Here is a 26,024-nt window from a genome sequence, read left to right on the forward strand (position 1 = left end):
TCGCTTGTTAAAAAAGTATATGGAAAAATAAAAATCAAGTTTAAGTCATTTTATTCGACTTTACGTCTGTCCGCCACAAATATTGAAGTCGTAATATCACTAGATAAACGTTTAAAGCACATAAAATCATATTAAAATATATACAAGTATGTACTGTATTTACAGTACACGCATTCGTAAATTTAGATTACTTTTTTTGTACTATATTAAAAACTAAAATTTATTTGTTTGTAAGCTTAAAATAGATTTTTATTAACCATATATTATTTAAAATGCTTTCCTAGTGATAAGTAGATTCGGAGACAGGTAAATTCGACTTACGTCGTTTTCCTGGAACCAATTACCGACGTAAGGCGAGGTATACCTGTATATATATATTAAAACGTATGTATGTTATTTCAATACATTATTAATATTTATACAGGAAATCCTCATTAATATTTGAACTCTGATAGTTTGAAATCCTCTTAGTTCATAACTGTACTATTTGTCTCAACTGGCAATATAGAAGTTTATATGTTAAGGAATTTGGTTAGTTCTAAATATGGCTACTTTTGAAATTTGATGTAAAAATTCTGTCCGAACTGTGATATGCATATATTCATTCATACACTTAGATGGAAGTTTACATCCCTCCATAACGTAAGAGAATAACAAACCACTACTCTAACCTGGTCAACATGGCTTTTGTTTTTATATTAATACATTTTCAGGTGTCTATTTACTACCCATTTTCTCTTATCTCAAAATAAAGCAGGGCTTCAGAGTTGTAAGATGGAGCTACAAGTAGCAGATTGAGATATTTGTAAGGCTCTATGAGATTAGATTTGGGCAACTTACTACTTATTGGGCTATTTCAAACATAATTTGGGCTAAATGTTGAGAACTGTTTTATTTTTTATAAAATCTATCTGGCAACCTGTGAAATTCTCAACAGACAATAACTCAAAGTGATTATTTTGTCCCTTAAATTTTGAATTAATGAAGACTTCCTATGTTATATGTAATATAAATATATGTATGATTCATATTTACATGCAAATTTTTATTCAGCTGCTACAGGAGAGCTAGTGGGTGTCTGGAGATTAAAAAAAAAATTAAGTAGAGCATTCACCACCATTACACTAATAAAGTATTTGCATCATTCTAGTGTGTGGAGCAATCACACAGTGATCTTTTTCAAATATGGCAAAACGGCATCACTAAGATTGCCAACTTATGATTATGCTTGTATTGGAAGTATGGCAGTCAGCAATAATGGTACAACATTGCTGGCAGAAGTAAAAAGGTAGAAATGAAAGGTTAAATGCATCAATATGAAAGGTGAAAGTGATACAAGTATGTCATTTTTCTTTATGCAAAGACTACCGAAAGAAACAAATTAGCATCCTTGAAAGATCCCTTACACTCAAAGCCTTTTGGATCAGATAAGAATCAGATCTCCTACAAAGAATCATTGGTCAAAGATCTGACAAAGCTGATTTTCACATGGGAACTGGCAAAACTGCAATTTTTGGGCTTCCTGTAAAGATGATGTATAATTTGTTATTGAAAAGTTGCAGTCATGTGCATGTGGTTTAGGATTAGGAATTCTATTATCTTTGATCCCTACATCATTAGAAAACAATGAATGTGGATGATTACTTAAACATATTAAAGACATTAATCTCCCTTATTACAGCACTTGTGAGAATGCAGACATAGTTCATTTCATGCAATGGGGCACCTGATATGGCCCATCTGATAGATTCCCATTTTGCTGTAACCAGAAAAATATGGTTTGATATGGCATTTTGTGAATGTTTTTAATTGTATGAAGAGGAGACATTGAGTGGCTAACAAGAAATTCAGATTTCTTTTGCCAGGGATATCTCAACAAGAAGGTGTACCAATACAAACATTATGCCACTGGATGCACTAGAAGCTGTCAACATTTCAGCTAAAATGTTCCAGATGATAGTCCTTCTTTTCTGTTTCAGACTGTTTCCAGAAATGTATCAGAAATACTGGCACATTGTGAAATTTTAGGTAATACTATTGTTTACACAACTTTTTTAGTTTTATTTTGGAAGTTCTATCTGTAATACTAAGTAGCTAAATAAAAGTATTGTAAAGGGTCTTTTAAATTGAATGCCTTTTTAAAAAATAAATAAAATATAGATGATGCAGTGAATTCATCCAGGTATTTTGACAGTTAAAAAGTGTGACATATGACATTTATAAAAATGGCTTCATACACAATACAACAATGTGTTCAAGTTGTTGAATTATTTTATGAAAATCAGTGTTCTGTGAAAAATGTTTTTAGAAATTTATGTGAATTTTATGGTTTACATAATTGTCCATCTGAAAGAACTATTGGTCAAATTATTAAAAAATTTAATAGACCAGTTTGGTAGAAGATTAAAAAAGAGAAAAATACAGTAGTAGTGGTCGTTCACAAGAGCATATTGATTTGGTTTGTGAAAGTGTTGCTGAAGCACCTGAAATGTCCATTAGTTGACGTTCAAAACAAGTTGGACTCGGTGAATCAACAACATGGCGTATTTTACGAAAGGATTTAGCTTTAAAGGCATATTAGGTTCAAATAACACAGGAACTACAGCCATTGGACCATTCAAAACGTTATGCATTTGTCAATTGGATTAAACAACAACCAGATGATTTTTCTCAAAAAATCATCTTTTCTGATGAAGCACATTTTGAAATTGGTAATTATGTTAATAAACAAAATTGTCATATTTGGGGTGAGGAAAATCCATGAGTGATTCATGAAAAGCCTTTACATCCTCAACAAGTCACTGTTTGGTGTGCATTGTGGTCAATTGGACCATATTTCTTTGAAAATGCTGCTGGTAATGCTGTAACAGTGAATGGTGTTCGATATCATGAGATGTTAACTGAATATTTGTAGCCTGAACTGAATGATATTGATTTAGAGCAGGGATGGCAAACCTTTTTGTGTTTGCATGCCATATTGTAAGCATACTTAGCTTTAAAGATGTTTATGCGTGCCAAAGTTTCAGATTTCGAATAATGATATTTAAAGAAATTAAATGAATACGCTTTAATTAGAATAAATGTAAAAAAGCTGATTGAAAAAAGGATAATCAGGTGATAAACGGAAAAGATGATTGAAAAAGACAGAAATCATATGATACATTACATGTCAGATGATTTCTCCTTAGTGCCACTTTGGGCATGCGTGCCATAAGTTCGCCACCCCTGATCTAGAGGATATATGGTTTCAACAGGACGGTGCAATACCTCATTTTGCTAATGAAACAATTGCTTTATTGAGACAAAAATTTCCTGGAAGAATTATTGCAAGAAATGCTAATGTTAATTGGCAACCAAGATCATGTGATCTAACATCATTGGACTATTTTCTTTGGGGTTATGTAAAAAGCCAGGTCTATAAGAACAAACCACAATCAATTCCTGAACTGAAGGATTAAATTATTCATGTCATTGGTGAAATAGAGCCTCAATTATGTCAAAATGTCATAGAAAATTTTAACAAAAGAGTGAACCACTGTGAAGCAGCAAGAGGTGGTCATTTTAGATATTATTTTTCGTATATAAATGTCATAACTGATACTTCAATTACCAATAAAAAGTTTTTAAAAATCAATGCAAATTGTGTCTTTTATTTATTTTTAAAAAAAAGGTGCTCAATTTGAAAGACCCTTTACAATAAAAATGAGTCAATTTGTATATATATTAATTGAAATATATTTTATATTTCAATTAATATATAAATCAATAGAAACCAGGTTAAGATATTGAATTTGCACAACATAATATTCACATTGTAATGAGAATTATATTTATCTTATGTAATAACATTAATAATTAAATGTAATATTTTATAATATGAAATCCATTAATACATTGTCATTAAATGAAATTATACAAATCATTAATTACACTTGAAAAAAAATCTTGAAAAGCTATATAAATGATAATTCACATTATGTTTTTTGAAATAGCATGCTTAAAAATCTTAACATTTTGCATTATAAAGTAGTGTTTTTAGATTAAAATTAATTTAACATGAATATGGCTTACTGGAGTGTCAATTGTAATTGTTTCCTGTAATAATTCTTGATGTTTTTGTTCTTCTGGATCCATTATAGCTGAATTCACATCTTTTATCTCTGGATCAACTGTACCATTCTTGGGAACTTGACAAGCATGAGATACACATATTGCTCTGTTTAATACAAACAGCTATTTAATTAAATCAAGACAGATATATGAATTTTTAAAATAGAAAATAACATAAAAATATTTCAAAACTTTTATCAACAGTTTAAATATTATTACTGATAAAATAAATTTTATTTGAATAGCTTTTAGAATAAATTGAGGCTTTTTCATACTTTATAAGAATGGGAAAGTGAAAACTGATACTATAAAACTGAAATGCTATAAAAGTGATACTTTTATAGCATTTTTTATTTTATCAGGCAACATATTTTAAAATAAGATTAACAACTTACTCTCAATTTTATAAGCAATGGTAATAGTGTCAAAAATAAATATGAATAAATTTTCTTGATAAAGGATTAAAATAAGTTAATACAAATTGCCAATTATTAACTGTAGACCTTTCTAATGAGCAATGTTACTATCACATTGCTCATTAGAAAGGTCTACAGTTCACTTGCATGTTACTATCTTTATTATGCCCTCTTGGGCATAATAAAGATAGTAACATGCAAGTGAACATATATCACTCTAAAATCTTTATTACTTTTCCAAAAGTTCACAACTATCTTTTCAATTAGTTTAGAGAATTAGTCTGTTTATAGGTGTTAAATTTATGAAAAACACTGAACATTTTCAACATTTACTGTTTCCAAAAAATATTTGTAAATTTAACACTAACAAACTGACTAATACTCTTAACCAATTGTTTTTGTATTGATGTGTGCCAGCATATTTTGCAACTGTCTTTTTTCCATTATTTTTAGCAAGCTTTCAATTTTTAATATGTTACTGACTATTTTAATCTGAATAAAGCTCTGATAATTTTCTTATCATTCATAAATAAGAGAATAGTTAAAAATGTTCAAAATATTTTAAAATAATAATTTATTTTATTCTAAAAATTTACATTTACAATCATTTAATTAAAATTATTAATGTTTAAGTCCAAAGTTTAAGCAGGGTCTTTTTATCTAATGGTCTGTCAACTGATAATGTTTTCTATTCATACATTCCAAAGGGAAATATTTTGGCCAACAAAAGGTGTAAAGACTAGCAGTTCAGTAAACAAATGTAGCTTTGCTACAAGAACATGCCTTAATTATGCTTATATTATAGACCAGTGTTTTCCAATCTTTTTGGATTAGTGACATACTTTGAATTTAATTAGATTCCTGTAACACACTAATTTTTAAAATACAGTCGACCCCCTATAAGATATAGATACGTTCCAATTTATTAGGAATCCGATTTCTTACAAGTCGTTCCAATCACAGCACGACACGTGTCAAGTTTATGGACTACGGCTGATTGAAAGGTTTTCTTCCATAAAATTAATCGATTCTACACTAATCCGACTCAACATTTCCAAAATACGTATATTTTTTCGTAGTTTTATAGGAATCGTAATTATAGGGACCGTAATTATAGGGGGGTTGACTGTAGAAATGTTTAAAATTCTTTTTTAATTAAAAACTTGTCCATTTTATTATCTGCTTAAAATTTAAAATAAATTATGGTTGATTTAAAAAATTTTGATAATACAAAAGTTAAACTAACCAAGACAAAACCTCACAATTTTACAAATATACTACAAAAATAAAACAACTACTGTATTTTGATGAGTATAAGTCGCACTTTTTTCACTACTTTTTGGGGCTCAAAATCATGGTGTGTCTTATATTCGGCAGGTAACCATTTTTACAGTGAAATTACCTACACTCTAGGACCAACCTGTGCAGTGGTCCGTTAGCAGATGGTCCCTCAACCGAATGGCTAGAATACCTAGATTATCAGAGTAGCAACACACAAGTCATCGCCACCATGTTCTGTTGACTTCATCACGTGACCTCTGAGTTTACATTAAGAAATGACGATTATTTCAGTTTAATAAAGCATTTTATTCGTTTTTTTATTCAAGAATATGACAGATGGATGAATTGATACCTTTATTAAACTGAAATAATTGTCATGTTATGTTTATGAAATAATGTCATGTTATGGAGGATATGCACAAAATAACACCTTTCTTACTTATTCAGCAATGTTTACTCTGAAGTAATTCAGAGTGTAATACAATGTATACTTATGTGTCATTTATTGTATAATTTGATTGTAAATTTGAGTAAATTTGTTTACTCTGAATTACTTCAGAGTAAATATTGCTGGAATAAGTAAGAAAGGTGTTATTTTGTGCATATCTGTTTTTTTATATAAATACAGTAGAGCATTGATTATCCAACTCAATTGGGGACTGGGGTTGGTCGGATAACTGAAAAGTTGGATAACCGAAAAGTATGAAAAAATCTATTATTAGTGTAGTATATTATTATATCCCATGTAATTAGTATATTAGTATATCACTATTAACCTACTTCGCGTTGAATTTTCCCCCATGTTAAGCCCATCAAATTTTTTTAAAAATAATAATAGTCGCTATTGTATCGTTAAAAATGAGAAAATTAAGACTTGTTTAAATACTGGCTCTCTTTCATGGTCGATCCAGTGTTGCCAACTAAAACACATAAAAATAATATTAAAATAGCCAAGACATAGCCAAATATTGTAGCACCACATCACTAGCAGACATTTGAATTTGCCGACTAGAACGCAGTCGGTTAACCAAGGTGATGGTTAATCGGGGGTCGTATAATCAATGCTCTAATGTACATTTATACAATACTAAGGTCAGTGCATATGGCAATTTTACAATTAAAATTTACAAATTTACAATCAAGTTATACAATAAATGACACACAAGTATACATTAGCTTTATTAATTATAATAAAAGGTGATAAAAAAAATCACTTTAATATCATACAGTTAATATTGACATTCAAACATAACTATAAAAATCACAAATTTGCCTTGTAAATTTCTTCCTAGCATAGTTCCTATTGTTATCACTTTAATATTTGTGTTTCTGCTTGGTCCTTGTTATAGTCTACCATTCTGCACTATTATTCAATAGATAGCACACAAACAACAAACAGGAAAAATGTTCCTTGTATATTGTCTGCTTAATTATAGATCCTGTGATCAACAAAGATCCTCAGTACACTGCCAGAAATGCATTAACAAATATAAAGTCTATAGGATTTTTATGCCATCCAATAGAAGAATTACATAATTGCTTATGTTTTTAGAATCCATTATTTCAAAATCTTTATTTACAAGAGACAAACATGTACTTTATGATAGCCAATAAAGTTTTTAATAATGGTTCCTTGAAAAGTTTGCAAATTGGAAGTGAACTTACTTTGAATGATAGCTTTATGCTATCGAAAGTGCTTGTGAACTCATTTATACTTTAAAAGTCACTGTTGTAATGCCACAACACACAAGTGTAATTATGTTATAAAGTTAAAAGTTGGTGTGAAGTGTACATTACTTTCATTATGGGAACTTACTTCACACAGAGCTTCACTAATGGCTAAAATTATTCACTTCTACATCACTTGCAGGCTTTATGTTTTACAAGAGAAAAAATTCTGTTCCAAGATCAAAAGTTACTACTAAAAATGCTTGAAAGTTATCAAATGTTCAATAAATTGTTACCTAATTTTATGCATATTAAAAAACTTAACAAAGTCACTATACTGATACTTCTCTTCTTTTCTTTGCTAATTGATTAAGTAATTTCAAATCTCTTATAAATAAATTCTAATTGGAGTTAAAATTTAGGTGAGTTAACAAGCATGCTTGCATGATCTGTGTGGTTTGTGTACTGAATTGCTGTTCTTAGCACCATCTGTCAAAGTTTGAGAACAAATTGAAAGTAAAAAGGTGGAGTTGGTAGACCATTAGATAAAAAGATACTGTTTTAAGGTAATAATGATTAATAATAATTTTACAAAATGTATAATTTTTCAAAACAATAAGGCAATACATAACAACAAATGATACTATTTTAATTTAGGTTAATTTGACTTAAAGACTATATTGCTAAAAGACAATTCATAAGCTCCATTTTAAGTCAGGGCTACCAAAGTAATTAGAGCAGAGTGAAAATATATAATAAATATTAATACATATATGGAAAAAATATATGGATGAGTAGTGTAAATTAGATAATAAATATTTATTGCTTTTTTTATTGGATATTTTTGTAATAATGTAGATATTTTTGTATTAATAGAAATTGCCACCTCCACACAAATTCATATCATTACTTTCTTTGTGTTTATAAAATCTGTCATATACTTCATTTGACAGTTGACAGTGAAAATGATTGTAACAATAAAATTTTAAATCCTACAAAATTTATTTGTAAAATATATCAAAAATAATGCTATAGAATATATATTGTTTTCTCAAAAATTAGGAGGAATTATTTTTGGACAGATACTTATAAAATGAAGATGAAAAATTGTATAATTTAAATTGAATTGAAAAATTTGAACAAAAAATTTACATGAGTCAATCTGACTGCTTCACCTGTCCATTAAAAGAATTTAATGAGTAAACAAAAGAGACTCTTTTAAAAAGGTCATAGTTTTAGATGTCAATCTAATTATATTAAAAATAATAGATGCAGTATTGTTATTTATCATATGAAAGATTTCATGATTCAGAAAAATTTGACTTTCATTCATCAGTTTTCAAAATTGAAATTTTCAATTTAAGATACAATTCTATTTAAACAATTGTTTAAAATATTAATTGATCCACTTAATGCAAAATTGCCCTCTTCTAAAACAAACTGTTTTAATTACTTATCATCATCATAATTAGCATCACATTATTCAACAACACATTCAAATTTTCTAAAATTAGATAGAGTGGGGCTCCTATTGCCGACTGCTTCCAGTAGTTGACCACGTAAGCCAAAATCTGTGCATATTTAGTCCATCAAAGCAGGTTTAGGTGAGCCATCTTCACAGGAAGCATGATAATACAACCCATTTTCAATGACATGTAAGAATAACAGGAGCCATATTCTGGTCACTTATTTCTCATCTCTTCTTTCAGAGATGAATGATATCAAAACGAGATGAAATTCATCTCTCAGAGATAAAGATAATTCTGGTCATTTGTAACAATTTTCTCTTTGCTATTGGTGTCACAATTCTATTAAGTTGATTATACATGTTCAGGTTATCTGTGCATGCAACACAGTATAGAATTTTAACCAATGAAATTGTAAAATTTTTGAAAATGCAAAATTATAGGTCACATAATAAGGAAAGTGCAAGTTCAAATAAAGCACCTAATTTTGACAAAGATATGTGTTTTGTTTTATAATATTTTTACAAATTTTAATGTCAAAATGTCTCGGGTAATATTGTCTCTTAAGAAATAAAAATTTTAATAGCCCAAGTTAGAAAAGTATATATACTTAGACGAAAGACAAATATTAGTTTGTCTCTGGGAGACAAGAGAATCTTCAAAAAAGTTGTCCAGAATGACATTTGGAGAGACGCAACAATCTATCAAGATGTAAACAAATGATTAGCCAATTTGCAACCAGCTCATGACATAGACACTATATCTCAGAGATGAGAGATGGTGACCAGAATATGGCTCCAGGTTGCCTCACTCACTCACAGCAATGGGAAAAAATTACGCAACAGTCCTTCTGGTCATCAACCAGCGAGGCATTGTCATGTCTTCAGAAGATAACAAACCCTCGTTATCTTCTAACATTGCCACATTTGCAAGGCTCTCGATGAAGGAAAATCCAATTGTTGACTGCTATAAACGATCATGCCATCCACCAGGCAAACAGCCAGTGATTAAATTTTTTTCCATAATGTAAACAAAGGTCTAATAAAAAATGTTCTCTTTTTCCATGATAAGTATAGAACAAACTTTATTTTAATATATAAATTTTGCTTTTTATGTTATTACACAAAGTCCAAAACATCTTTAATTAAACAGTCAACTACTGGTGCCATTACCCTACATTGTCTAATAAAATTAGATTAATTATACCTAAAACTGCCTTGTAAAGTGATTGTATTTTTAAAATAATTGTGATTTTTGTTGAATTATTGATCATAATTATAATCTTCCAGAATAAAGAAATTGCACGTATTCATTAAAATGTACAATTAAGAAGCTTTTCCAATCATAGAATTTCTATTTAATTAAATGTTAAACAACACATCAAATATAACTAATATTTGAACTATTTTAAATTATTTAATTAATTAAAATAATAATACACTTTCCTTTCAATTTTTATATATACAAACAACTAATAATATGTATGATGCATTTAATACGAAAATGTGAGTACCTTCTGTTGATTCCATAAGCAGATTTCAGGAATTTAGAAACATTTCTACTTACAATCGCCGCCATCTTGCTAACCGCAATATACATAAAACGTATAATTTTATTGGACGAACTTAGTCAAAGTTCAATAATTTAACCAATTATAACCTTTATAACACAGCGAAAATTTTTGATTTGGCGTATAAAATTTTTATAAATAGGATGATTTTTATTGCAAAATAGATATTAGCAAATATTAATTCGATTATTTTACCTTAAAATTTGAATGAATAAAGCTAAGAAGTTTTGAGATTATGATGACGTAATATGGTTGCTGTTTGGTCGTTCCTCGTGGTTTTTCGCGGAAACTTAAAATTGGGAAAATAAAGTAAAACAATTAAATAATCCTAATAACAATTTAAATATTAAATACTGTAAGTTGTTATTTTTATCTTTGCAAAATATTTAAACAAAATGTTGTTAATTTAAAAATCAATATTTTTTTTTTTAAATACTGTTTTGAATTTGAATTTAAAGGTCAAACTTTACAAATTCTAATAAATTACCAAATTATTGGTAATTTATTAGAATAAGATAGGTTAGGTTAGAACGTGGATCCCCACTGCGTGGCCATGACGGTGCACGTAAGTAAAGTTTGACCAATTTAAAATACATTAACTTTGCATTTGAGCACTTAAAAAATTATCATTTCACGCCTTCTCAGAGGTTTGACTTTAACCTGCCTTATGAATTAAGCTGGTGAATTTACTCATTGAGATTTCTTATTTATGAAAAGAAATATAAACATATACTTTGTTTACATATTTACATCTCAGCTTTTTATATAAAATAACAGAAAATTTATATAGAAAGCAATAAATTTTAAATAGAAAATCAATTACAAAAATTCAAAATTATTAAATTGTTTTGATTTCAGTTTCTACGATAATAGTACAGGGCAATTCTTTCAGTGCTGGACTACAGAAAATGTGAATATCTTGAAGACCGTGCATTACATATAGAACAAAGATGCATGAGTACAACCTTACTTTATGAAAACGTACCCACATTACGGGAGGAGCCAGAAATGCTCACTGCCACTATCTAGCAAAGCCAAACACAATTCATGTGTGCAACCTGCAACATTGTGTACTGTTCTGTTGACCTGCACATCATCTTCACCAATTGCAGAAACTTCACAACTTCACATTGAATGTTTGTTTCTGGTTCCTGTATAGCATGTAGCTTGTTAGTATACATTTTTCCTTTTAAGAGACCCCACAAAAATAATTATATAGACTTAGGTCAGGAGATCTTGGCATTCTCAAAATAATTTGATCTCCAAATAACTTTGGATTTCAGTCATGCTTTTGTTAAGACATGATAAATGATATGATATGTTAAATGCCAGATGATTTCTCCTTACTTGCTACTTTGGGTATGTGTGCCATAAGTTAACCACCCCTGCTCTAGAGTGTTCTATAGCATTCCAAGCATTCTCAAATTATAGTATGTGCAGCATTATTAAAAATTATTGGCTGTTAGATAGAACCTGAGATATTTTGTGCAAATTTGTTTTCTGGTCATCCATTATGATAGAATGATAATTTTACAATTAATAATATGCTAAACTCACTGTGTTTTAAAATAAACAAATAGTCTTCAGATAAATATTATGATAGCAGAACAGTGTTTTCGTTTCTAGTGCATTAAAGTTTCTCTTTCATCAGAAGAAAGAAATGTTAGAAATAACAGTATTTTTTGAAAACAGCACCATTTTATATTGCCAAGCAATCACCAGATAACATCCAGCTAATTTTCTGCAATTATATTTAATTAATTACTTGCTATCCATTATATTGGACTGCAAGTAAAAGAATTATTATGATAATCTAAACAAAGCATATAAACAAAATGATTTCACTTTACTTTAAAATGGATTTCATGTTCTTTAATTTTACATTATTGACATATAATTTTGTAATTTAGTTATATCAGGTTTCTTACAACACAGTTTCATTTTAATTAAGCTATAACTAGAAAAATTAAAAATATCAAAACTGTATTTGGTAGCCGTTGTGGATATAGTCATCTTTATGTTATGGATACAAATGGTTCATATATGAAGTATCTGTTGTAAGTTTCGTTATTATAGTCGTTGCTGAATAAAACTTGTGAAAATTTTTTTTGCTATTGTTTATATATTGACTATCATGCAGCATGCAAATTAGGAAAAATTTCAAACTTTTAAAAAAATTTTTGAGGATTATATTTCTCAAAGTGCAACTATAAATTTTCAATAATAATAAACAATGCTTTTAGCCCACAACTTTAATTTAGATAGAATTATATAGCCTAATAAATAGGATTTTAACAATTTTATAAGCCCCCCAAATTGTTAAAATCCTATTTATTAGGCTACATAACTATCTAAATTATAAATTTTCAATATAACTTAAATTGTCAAAACTTTGACTTTTAGAATCATATACAGTTGAATCTGTCTATTTCAAACGTTTATCTTGAAATTTATTTTCCCCTTGCATTTTCAGCCTAAATTCAATATGTTTTCTAATATATTATATTCAAATAATTTTCTCCCAAAACCTCTGTCTCAAATTATGAACTGAAATGTCAATTACAATTTCGAAGCTTAGTGACTACATTATGATAGCATAAATTGTAGTTGAGAATCATCTCTTGCAATACAATACATAGTTGCAATTAATTCTGCTTTTCTCTGATTGGCTATGAGTTTGGTTTGGCTTATTTTTTTATGGAACATGACACATGGGCAATCTATTGAGGGGGAAAACTGGCCCGTTACTTTGGTGTTACAAATGTGAAGAAAATCCAGAAAACACCACCTGGCCATCCTGTTGGCAAGGTGTGAACCCACAACCAACTACCAGTGTTCAGTGGTTTTATCCACTTGGCCACTGGTTGGTTAAAGCTACAAGTTTGGCTTACATCTTATTGATTGAAGAAAGTCAGGCTTCAGAATCCATTGACAAACTATTTCTGCTAAGGTATGTCAAAAATGTTATATTTATACCTAATACGAGTATGTACTGTACTTCTATTGTATTAATAAAATACCATACCTTCAATCAAACCTATTACGGTTTAGTGTGTAGGAAACTATATCTTGAAACCTATCTCAAATTTTTTTTCCTGTTCCCATAAGATTTGAGCTAGACAGGTTCAACTAAGGCGCTAGATAACCCAGGTATGCTCATCCGCCATGTTGGTCCTTAGAAAGCAGACGACTCTCGTAGAAGTTCAATAGAATAGACACGAAAATAATCATAAATTCAACTGTATCTTAAGATTTTGCAAGGTCGAAATGATAAACTTTGCCAAAATTTAGTTCAACTAGTTATAAAATACAGCTAAATTTAAAATTCTTGGAATATGACGTCAAAAGGACCAATATGGCTGCACACGTGACGGAATCGTATGAGCATACCTGGGTAATCTAGCGCCTTAGGTTCAACTGTATTACTATAAATGTAATGAGGTATTCTTAAACATTTTGTAGACAGTATGAAATAATGAATCAAATTATAGAAATTTGTAGATTTTTATAGGTAAGAAATACTTTATTAGATTTACAAGGCAATTTTACTATAGTTATAATGTATTTTTGTTTGTATTTTATAATTGCTATTAATCAAAAATATTTTATTTTTTCTGAATATTAAAAATTATTTTTTATTATAGGAAAAATAGATAACAATTTGTGCAAATAAATAAAACAAATAAATAAAATGAGCAGAAATATGCTAAAAATTAAGCATTGAAGAAAATAAGAATATAGAAAAAGGAAGTCAAAAGTAAGTATTCTAAATAAGACAGTAATCAACAATTATTTTTAAAAAAATCATAATTCCAAACTGTCCATTTGAAATAATTGTATTTAAAAACAAATATAGAATGTACACAAAAAACTTTTATAGGCCATTTAACATTGAGAACACATTGAAACATTGACAATGCTAACCTTTATCCTAAATTAACTTTTTGGTTACACTAATTTACAAATTGAATCTATTATTAATTACCAGAAATAAGAGAGTACTTTTCTAGACCAACTTTTCATGCTTATTACTAAACTGCTTTCAGTTTTTCTATTCTTTACAAAGATTTTATTTTATGATTTTTACAAAAAAATGCTGAAAATATACATAAATGGCAACATATAACAATAAAGCTACATGAACTGCTGTATAACATCAGGCTATATATTGGCAATAATATCAATAATTATAAATTACTGATAAATTTGACCCTCAAGGGAGGCATTAGGTGCCATCTCGTATTAAATTTAATAATAATAATTTAATTAAACAGCTTTAGATTAAACTGGAAGAAAATAATTGGCCCAGAATGGAACTCAAACCCACAACTCTGACACAAACATAAAATAAAAATAAAAAATTAATAATTATTTTCCGTAAGTAGTTACTCAATAATTGCTTAAATATGTATTAACTTTACATATTTGTTACATACTGTGTATTAAAATTGGAAATATAAATTTTATGTTTACTTTTTACTTGAAATAAAAAGTGATTACATTTTATAAAGTTTTATTTTCTGTCATAGACAAAGTCACTGTAGATGCTTGAAACCTGTTCAAGCCAGAATGGTATTTTGCACCTGTCTGATTTTGGTTTAGACAAGTTTGACTGTGCTTGTGTTCCATTAATATATTCCAATAACTTTTGTAAAAGAAAATGATAAAATTGCCATAATATTACTGGTGTAGAATTCAATAAATAAATAAGTAATTACCTAAAACCAGCAATAATTCTCTTCAAAATAAATGTTTTTTTCCGTTTTTAAGGGTCATCATGAGGTTTTCATGCATTGGAATGCTTGTTAGAGAATGCCCATTTCAAAAATTTAAAAATTGCATATCTTGAGGATATGCACATGCTCAATGTAGCGCTTTAAAAAATAGTCTTCAAACTGACCTTCTATTTTAAAAAATTCGATGTTTATATAAATTATGCAAACTTGATGACGATCTATTTTACGTCAAAATATGCTCTCCATGCAGCCGCCAATGAGTCCATTTCTTTAAAATTGATGGCTGTTCCCCTCTTGAATGCTTTAAATATCTTCAGCTGTTCAAGACATTTCAGGCTGGATTGGTCCTCACACTGTTGTAGTAATTGTGCATTATCAAAGTCCACCCTGATGTCATCATCAATGGCGAAAGAAGCCAATGCCATAGTGGAAAGGCCATTTTGAATGGAGTATTTATGCTCCTTGATCCTTGTTTTAAGGCAACATGTGGTAGCACCAATATATTTGCCAGGACAGTTCACACTATGATTTTAAATAGGGATAGAATACTATTAGTATATTCCTACTAACAGTATTCCTACTATAATACTAATAGTATATTCCTGGGATACTGTTTTGATCCAATCAGTCCTAATCGTTTCTTAAACAAGAGAAAATCGTCGGCGATCTCCTGTAAGTGATCCTTTTACTCGTAACACGGGCTATTTGTTTGTAGGTATTAGTAAGGATCTTGTCGTAAGTAATAGGTAAAAAGGACACATCTCCTGGAAGTGCCATTTCTGCAGGTTGTTTGTGGCATGCTACCAGATCATTAATTAGGTGTTTGTAGCATGCTACCAGATCATTAATTAGGTGTGTACAGTAACCATGCTGCCTAGCTACACTTGAAATATATTCCAGCTCCATTCTCCTATCCTCTGCCATCGAACAATAGATGTAAGCCCTTCTTACTAGAGTCTTAAAAGCAGAGATCTTGTAACTAAAAGGATCATGTGATTTCGCATGGATGAAAAGTGGAGCGTATGAGTTCTTACGAAATACCTTAGTTCTTAACTGGCTATGTTGTAACTTGATGTCTATATTGAGAAAATGCATGCTGGTGGAGCTTTGTTGTTCTGCCTGCAATGAGAGGCCATAAGTGTTATCATTGAAAGCTTCGATTAACGCTGCCAAGTTTGGTTTTTTCTTCCAAATAATCAACACATCATCCATATATCTAGCATACAACTTAATGTCATCACTTATTCTAGGTAAGACATGTCATTCCAGGTGCCTGACGACCAATTTTCAAAGTGTTCCCGATATGGGACTACCCATAGGTACCCCTCTAGTTTGAAGGAAAGTATCTCCCTTGAATATGAAAAAGGGTGAGTGACATATAAGATGTGCCAACTCCAAGATGTTGGAAATATGTCTGGAAGAGTCATTGATGTTACAAATGAGGAAGTCCCGTAATTCACAAAAACATGGTTCAATATGAATGGAAGGGAACATGGACTCAAAATCACATACTGTGAAGTAGATGCCCTCCAAGTTGCCAAGGGCATTTAATCTGTGAATCAACTCCATTGGATTTGACACAGTATATGGATATTCTTCCATGTTGCTGTTTATAAAAGAGTTAAGCATGCTCTCCATAAGAATAGCTGGAGATCTTGATTTGTCGACGACCAGGCATAGTTGTTTACTGGTTTTATGTAGTTTGGCAAAAGCAAATAAGCATGGGGAAATTGGCACTGAGATCATTGCCTTAGTTACTTTGAGTATTCCAGCCAATGTGGAATTAGCTATACATTTAACTCTTGTTTGAATCTTCTCCAAATATCCACAGTGTTGTGGATGTATTCATGTAAGCCGTTTCTATACATGTCCCTATACATTAGTACTATGCTTCTGGATTTGTCTGCTCTTACAGTGACTATACTGATATGATCCATCCATTGCTATGAATTATATATGGCCTTCCAATAGCTTACTTCATCCTGTGCATTGACAGCGTGGTTATGAATAGAGAAGAAAGCTTTCTGTCAGAAGTATTCCTTTTGCATGTTGTTAAGACCTTCAACCATCCTTTCAACATCCGGTATAATCTTATTTAAATCTTCTGGAGGAGAAGGAGCAAACGAAGGGCCTAACCTGACTGCATTAACCTGGCGTGAATGAGGTGGGAAATTGTTACACCAACTATGAGGTGGGTAGGAGATACCCAAAACTTTGATGCCAAATTTTTTATACTATAACTAGCTTACCCGTCGCACATTGCTGCAATCTCAGAATAAAGGAAATTCAAGCAAACTCGTTATGATAAAATTCAATTTACATTTTATCATTTTTATTGAAACTTATTATTATTATTCATTTTCATCGGGAAAACATTTCAAAGTGTCGTTTCAATTCTATTTATTTATTGGAGTGTTTGTGGATACACGATATTTTTTGTTTTTCCGTCTGGTGCGTACACGAATAAATCAAAAGGTTTTCCGACGCGTGAGTTGGCCACATACAGTTGTCAAAGTGAGAAGCACAGATTCTTTAAATTTAGTCCACATACTCGCAGAGATTGTTAGAAGTGCGATATTCCCCATTTTTATATATATTTTTTAATCCTTCATAATTTTGATTATTTAATTGCTCCTTCCTTTCTTCCTTGGCATGTTGTGAAATTTCTGATAGTTGGATAATAAACTGTTTTATTGTAATTTGTCTTTTTAAATTATTTTGAGTCGATATTAAAATTTGGAAAAGGGGGATCCCTAGATCGGTAAAATAGGCGAATTTCCTTCTACAACTTCGGTTGTTGTTCATGATCCAGTTAAGGCTTTAACAAAGTTCGAGTGATTACGTAATTAGCAAAAAAAAGTTGAAATAAAGTGATTAAACAAAAATTATAACAAATATCGTAAATAATAAATGCATATATAGAGATATTTTTTGGAGGGGGGAAATGGTCTTCACAATTTGAAATCGATCGAACACACTGTGCTCGAATGCTCGTGTAAACGCGCGCCATCTATCGTAGGGTAAATGCCAGAAACCTTCGCTGGAGTTTATTAAAAAAACTTCCCAAAGCTTCATGGCAATCGTACTATGCCACAAACCTTCGCTGGAGTATATTAAACAACTTCCCAAAGTTTCACGGCAATCGGATAAACAGTGTGGTAATGCATGAAGGACACACATACATTCATTTTTATATATATAGATTGTGTATAAAGTATTTTTTCACTTGAGATAATAAGAATATCTATTCAACAAGATGAGTAAATAAAATATTATGTTTAAGATTGAAAAGCATTTTTTTTTAATTGAAATAACAAAGTGTCTATATTTTCTTTGAAAAAGTACAAGTTTTGGTAGTTTAACATTTTTTCGTGTAAAATTTTAACAAAATTACAACTTCTTTGGTTAATTAACATAACTATAGTATCTTTCAATTATAAAAATAGAAGAAAAAAAAACTAAAAGGTCTTATGAGATCAATTTGCACAGCACCAACATCACATCTACAAATCAGCACAATCTCCACACACATGCTTCATACATTTTGGCTTCTCACACTTTGAACAACAATATTTTGTTTTCCTATCTATTTTTTAGTACACTCACCACACCTGACATATTTATTAGCCATTTTTTTGGAAACAGGTAATGAAGGTTCTCCCAGTTGATCAGTAATTACTTTTTGAGTTTCCCTTGGAAAATGTGTTTTTTGTCTAATGCAAAGACTATCATTTGAGAAATCTAGAAATAAATCTAAAAATACTATAACTATAACTCATATAAATTTACTGTCAACTCAAAAATGTAACACCGACTATTAGATCGGATGTGACCCCAGCCACCTTTGCTCATGTGTATTTCCCGCTGACACAGGCGGAACACTAAACTCAACACTGCGCCTCGGCCCCCCACTCCCTTACCTCCAGCTACTGTGACAATGGGATTTGCATGGCAACAATAACATTAAATAATCTGCGTTTAAAATCTTCTCGGGTATGACATATCCAACCTCACTCACGCCGGGTTAACCAGCATAGACAGAGGTCGTATGTTGTCCCAACATACAAGAGAACCCTGTATTCAGTTTTCACTCCGGCATTGGAATGTTGAAAGCCATTTTAATGATAAATGAAAATGATAAATAACTAAGATAGCAAACAAGAAAAAGTAAAGTACAATTAATAAAGAATTATTCCTGTTTTGAGATATGTAATTACATCTGTAATTGAAATAAAATTATTGCTCTTTATTTATTTCTTAATTCTCAAAATTTGTTAGATAAAAATTTCTAATATACACATTAAGGGGACAGCAGTGCAGTTTTGCACTTATGGTTGAATTTTGAAGTAGAATTTTTTTTCTGAAATATCAAAATTCAGTATAGTATGTATGTCAGATTTGAATAAGAAGTTCAACATCACCTTAATACCGGGGGTGAAATCAACACTATAACTGGAACCTGTTACCAGTGTTCTTTGTGAAAAAAAACAGTCTATCACAAACGTTTTTGAACTTTTGATTAGTTCTTCCTCAGGTAAAATTCAATGAAACGCTTCAAAATAGAACGTAAATATTTGAAAATTAAATTGAATGTCCAGATGATTAAATCCATTGCACTGGGCATGTGCGTTTGTGCATGGGTGGTGGTAATTATAGTTCGTCATATATGAGGGCCTGCCAGGTTACTGATAGATTAAGCTCCTCTTTCTGGTTGATATAGGAGGTCATGTGGCTAGCTTTGTAAATAGATATAACGGTATTCATGTATGATATTTTAATTTTAAAGGATATTTGCTATGCTGATCTGCTTTATGTGCTTTATGTTGAAATACTGGTAGCTTGCTTTTTATATATTTTGGCTACAGTTAAGCAGCTTTTGCAAGTATTCATGTAGAATATTTTTTTAAACTCCCTGATAAATAAAATTCTAAGTTTACTTTTTTAACCAGAATATAGTAAGAAATTTTGGGACTAAGTGTCAAAGGTGCTGGAATAGGACACATCTTACATGCCATAAAATATGATAAAATATATTTAAAATCATATTTACAAGCAAATATAAAGCTGGATATTACAAATAGTATAAATGTAGAATAGAAGACAACGAGGCAACTAATGCAATTCTTTACAATAAGAGGATTCAGATTAGATTAAAAGAAAATTTCATAAGATAATAGTTAGGCAGCTATGAATATGGATTGAAATATTGAAAAATAGGAAAAACAAATTAGAAAATGAAGATAGCTGAGAATGCTTACATGGAAAATGCAATGGGTGAAAATTTACTGAAATAAAGTTAAATTGTGAGGCAATATGAGATAGATATTAAAGAGAGCTAGAAACTTAGTTACAGTATTTAGTTTTAACAGTAGTAGTGATATGTTGAACAAATCTTGGGAGAGAAAGAAAGAAAAATTATTAACAAAGAGGATTACAGAGTTACAGCACACTAGTTAGCAGTATCATAAACTGGAAAGCTAGAATAATAAAACTGGCCTTATTGGAATGCAGGGACATGATGATGATATTTTGGGTGAACTGCATTTTACAATAACTTTATATTAATATCATTATGTGTGCAGTAGAAGAATTACAGAAAAATTGTTAATAAAGTAATACATTTTCTTGAAGAGTTTTAGAAAATGGAAAATTTTTAAACTAATTGATCAATATATTATAATAATTTTATCTTGTTTAAGTGTTGATAATTAATGTATACTTTAATTACTTTAATATGAAAATTACTTTGATATTATTTTTTAAATCTCTTTTGACTGCTTTTCAGATGAATGCAAGAGTACGAAAAAATTTATTTCATCCTGCTTCAAAGATAATAATAGCAACTGTACTTTGTGGATTGTTATATAAATTTGTTTTGAGTGATAGTTTGAAAAGACGGCGCTTCCATAAGTTTGAAAATGAAGCTAATATATTAATTAACCTTGAAGAAAAAAGAACAGAAAATTGAAAGTTTTGATAGATATTCTATGATAATTTTCTTTATTTTCCCAAAATAAATCTTAATTTTAGAAATACTTTTAGACAAAATTTATATAAAACAAAACTATGAAATTAATGTAATAAATATTAAAGTAAATTATTAAAACTGTGCAATAATGTTGCAGTTGATTTTTTTATTAATAACTAAATATTTAATTAAAAAAATATAATTGCTAATGTGAAATGTAAAATAATTAATTTTGAAATTTAATACTTAGTGTAAAAAATATTATTAACTTAATTCTCTTACAAATTAAATTATTGCAATATCATTAAAAAATTATTACAATGTTATTGACTCAATTTAATTTACAAATTAAATTGGATAGTTGAAAAATGATATCATAATAGTAAAATCCAAAAGAAAATCAAGAAGTCAGTTTTAATTTATAAACTTAGTCTTTGTTACAGTTAATTGTTATAATTCTAATGTTAACTTTTCTGGCTGTTATATATACATATAACAGGGAAAAGTGTTGGAATCATGACAAATTTGACCCTCCAAGTTTTTTGCAAATCTCCACATTTTGAGACATAACTGAAAAAAGTCAAAAACATTCCGTGCATGTGTGTGTGTTGGCATATATTTTGTTTAATATCTCAGGATGGGTGAAGATTAAGAAACAAAATTTGGCATGGCAGCTTGTGTATAAATGGCATTGATGCTATTACATTTTGGTGAAAGGTTGAGGGGTTGGGAGATAGATAGGTCATGTCATATCGAGTGGGGTCAGACTTACTGAGGATGTTATACATTATTTTCATTTGCAATGTTTTATGAAATGGATCACTACACTCAAAATTAAGTTTTTTGCCATTCAATAATAATTAAAAATACACAAAGTTTTCATAACAAAATATCATAACAGATGGCATTACACACAATTTTATTTATTATATAATTAAAAATATAAAAGTTACTTTTTAAATAAAATCTTGTGACAGCCAGGAATGTTATGCATCTCATTGCTGGATTTTTTTAAAAAATGGAATGGTGTTATTTTACAGTTACTTTAACAATCTAATTTAGGATTTTTAGATTGTATCTGAGGATGAAGCCAAAAGAGAATTCGAAATTTTATCTTAAACTATGCTGTATTGACTACTCATTTTTTTATTTTTGTGTTTAGAAATTATATGAAAGTTAAAACTTGGTAACTTCATTGAAGATTAAAATGAAATAAAATTGTTTACTTCTAGTAATTAAAAAGTATTTACTAAGGAGTGTTTTTAGCCCCAGTTTGTTCCATCTTCACCTTGTGTGAAATTTGAATGTAAAACAGAGGATGGTTATGGAACAATTTCAGAATAAAATAAGAATATTTGTTATGAACCTATGAAGCAATTTTAAATATGAAATATAAATTGCAATTATCTAAAGAAAACAGAGAATAAGTATAAAATAATTTAAATAAGAAATTTTTAATCTAAATTATTTTATACAATTGTAAACTATTATTTATAGAATTTGAAAATTTTAAGGAAAGAACAATTAACAGTCTGTTTTTGATACAAAATGAAGGAAATATGAAGAAAGTAAGTTTCAGACTATTCTTTAAATGTCAATAAAGAAATAAAAATTTATTTAGTATACTTTACAATAATTGATTTCATTAAATGTTATTTCATTTAATAACTAGATAAATTATTTAAACATTGTACAGTATAACCAAAATGATAATTTTCTGTAAATATTAAAACTAGCTAAATTTGCAAAAATAATTCTCCCTCTAATTAATCTAGAATAAACTAAATGCTTAGTTTGTGATTTCATATTATAATAAATGAATTAATTAAGGTTACTGATACATAATCTATTATTATTTACACATGTTTAAAAATTAGCACAATTTACTCTTTTAAATTTCATATTTAAATTAAAATAAAATAAACTAATGAGATATTAAATATTATATTTTTATTATTTAATTACTGTATATGTAGTACTTTCAGAATTTAAATTTAAAATATCAATTTATAATTAAAAAAACAAAAATATATTTAAAAGAACTTAAATCTTTTTTGAAGTAACAAATACATTGTGTTTATTTTTAAAAATTCACTTTATTAATTAAATGGAGCATTATATTGAAGATAAAAAAATTATTTTTTTAAATTAAACATTTTATTTTATTATCTAATTTAAAATAATATTTGTTTCTAATTAACTTCTTATATCTTACTATTATTTTTTATTTCTTGAAGTCAAAAATATTTATAAGAATTAAATAACTATTTAGAAAAAAAAGAATGAAAATTGTATATTTTTTAGATTGATACTTTAAATTAGTAAATTAAATTTTTATTAAAACAATACAAAGTAGTATTAATTTGTATAAAATTACTCTTTGTATAAGTTGTTGTTAGGAAAATATATTTAAAATTTGATCTATTCACTGAATTTTAAGATCTGTTTCTTTAATACAAATATTCTATATTTGCTGATATAAATTCTACATATTAATACCAGAAAAATTATATGTATAAATTATCTGACTTTAAGACTCAAGAATCATAAAATTTGATAATTTATTTTTGAAACTTACTGTTAAGATATAATTACTGTTTTTAAAACTGATTGTTTTTGAGAAAAATTACTGATATATTTTGAGTGATTTATTCAATATTTTAAAATTTAAAAACTTTATATAAAATAAATAAAATAATATATTTAATTAACTAATTCTCTTACATTAGAAAAAAAATTAGAAATTATATATAGGGTGCTTCAAAAATGTGTTAATGCTTCTGATTAATGGAAACAATGGATAATAACCTGTAACACAATAACAAATGTTTGTTAGCAATTTCAGAGTCACCACTTGTTTACCATCATTTTCAACACACCTTTTTTCTTTTCTCCAAAGTCAATCTTGCTGCCATTTCAGACAACTACGTAAAGAAACATATTTGTCCATAGTGTTAAATGTTTTTCAAGTATCCTATACATTTTGTTTAAGATTTGGATTTGAACCTTGACAGTGAGTATGTTTAATATTCAATTAATTATAATTGAGATTAGAATTAATTAGATGATGTCATTCAGTATTAAAAGCAATTTTATTTTTTTAATGTTTAAACAGGTTTTTTGAAAGTAAATAGACTTTAGGAATGCATTCTTCAAAATACAAGCTTCTATATACTGTAATTGAAAATTTTAAAATGTAGATACGTAAATTCTTGAAACAAAAAAATATATATAATAAGGAATTAAAAGAAATAAATATTTCAAATTTCTAGAATAAAAAATTATTTGTAGTAAGTTACTTATAATAATTTATTTTTATTCATGTTAATATAAATCAAAATGTTAATTTTTGCCATATCCAGTCTCAAAATTTTATAATGTCTGATATATTGGATATTAGATAATATAGAACAACATGGGTTTTACAATTATATGTAGTCTTATATAATACTCATTGATATTTTCAAACTCAAACTGTTAAAAGAGAGAGAAATTGGCTAATTTAGTTGCCTTTACGTCCTTATCACTTTATTATAGTCAACTAAGACCTATCTTATTAATAGGACATTTACACTGGTGTGATAGTTATTTGCAACAAGTACGAGTTCTTAATCAGAAAAAACAAAAAACTTTTTATTTTTCATCTGTTGTTCCTGTATACATAATACACATATTCGTGTTTCAAACACATACGCTGCTCATCAGCAGGTTTACAACAATGTTAAATTTTTTGTAGTCGATTACTTCAAAATATGCATAAACTGCATATAGAATAATCACCAATTTTACATTCTTTAAATACATATTTATAACCAACTGTAGTTCTCTTGTATGATTAAATTCTAATTAAATTAAATTTAATCATACAAGAGAACTACAGTTGGTTATAAATATGTATTTAAAGAATGTAAAATTGGTGATCATTCTATATGCAGTTTATGCATATTTTGAAGTAATCGATTATAAAAATTTTTCACTCAAATTATTGTTTTGGGTCAAAACAAATTTTTATTCTCTAGTATGAAGTGACTCCATAGATAACATTACAAGACTAAAATGCTTATAAACATTCAAGCAGTCATTTTATTAATGTGACTAAAAGTGACTCCTTGAGTGTTTACTAGTGTTTTGGTCTTGGGATAAATTTTGTAGTTATTATACATTTAATGTTTCTGTATAATTCTGCACAAGAATATCATACACTTTTGTAATATAATATTTTTCAATAAACTTGCATCTCATTTGTATGGTTGAATTTGAATTTCATAATTATCAGTACTAAATTTTTTAAAATAACTTTAATAGTTAGATAAAATTCAAGAGAAATGCTAACATTATTTATAATGCATTTATTGAATTTATTTTTGTTTTAGAGGCCATCTATTAATTAAATATACAGCTTTTGAACCACTTTTGACTTCCTCTCTCCCTGTTGTATACAGTGATATACTTTTGGCAAATTACTTCCTCTTTACTTATGTATACAATAGTTGTAGACATCCCTGACATTGAACAAATGACTTAAAACAGTACTGCAGATATTTTCTGACAGTTTATTCACATGATTAGAAAGTTGGCTTATAAGAAGAAAATTGTGTGCCACTAATAGTACTAAAACATATACATAAACAATGCCTCAACCCCTCTTCATCGTGTACAATGAGATACTTTACATAACACTCTTTCCCTGTTAAACTGTACACATTATTAATTCATCTTATATATGTGTGAAAAGCTTATCAATAAAATTATCTTTTCTAAAACATTACACTTTATAAAATATAATTACAATAAGAACTTGAAAAAATA

General features: G+C 28.6%; 1 protein-coding gene and 2 long non-coding RNA genes across 4 annotated transcripts in view; 2 read left to right on the top strand and 1 right to left on the bottom strand.

The window, feature by feature from the left end:
* The window catches only part of LOC111642411 (NADH dehydrogenase [ubiquinone] iron-sulfur protein 4, mitochondrial-like), a 19,562-nt gene extending 8,740 nt beyond the window's left edge, over positions 1-10,822 (bottom strand). Inside the window, exons 1-2 of one of the 2 annotated variants that reach the window (XM_023388768.1) lie at positions 10,707-10,822; positions 4,072-4,216 (exon numbers count right to left, since the gene is read on the bottom strand). In XM_023388768.1, coding sequence (XP_023244536.1) covers positions 4,072-4,134 — 63 coding nt within the window. In that variant the 5' untranslated portion in view covers positions 4,135-4,216; positions 10,707-10,822. Of the gene's footprint in view, positions 1-4,071; positions 4,217-10,454; positions 10,675-10,706 lie in introns of those variants that run through there. The other variant, XM_023388759.1, reaches the window with a different exon arrangement.
* LOC111642425 lies at positions 10,740-21,290 on the top strand. Its single transcript, XR_002759548.1, has 3 exons — positions 10,740-10,866; positions 14,156-14,268; positions 21,033-21,290. It is a non-coding gene; the product is annotated as an uncharacterized LOC111642425 (long non-coding RNA).
* A 1,422-nt stretch (positions 21,291-22,712) lies between these two features.
* Positions 22,713-24,454, top strand: LOC111642441. Its single transcript, XR_002759550.1, has 3 exons — positions 22,713-22,783; positions 24,061-24,228; positions 24,331-24,454. It is a non-coding gene; the product is annotated as an uncharacterized LOC111642441 (long non-coding RNA).
* Positions 24,455-26,024: the final 1,570 nt, after the last annotated feature.

This window comes from Centruroides sculpturatus, unplaced genomic scaffold, assembly GCF_000671375.1.
Source record: "Centruroides sculpturatus isolate CEXI.00-Female unplaced genomic scaffold, Cexi_2.0 scaffold191, whole genome shotgun sequence".
Taxonomy (NCBI): Eukaryota; Metazoa; Arthropoda; class Arachnida; order Scorpiones; family Buthidae; genus Centruroides; species Centruroides sculpturatus.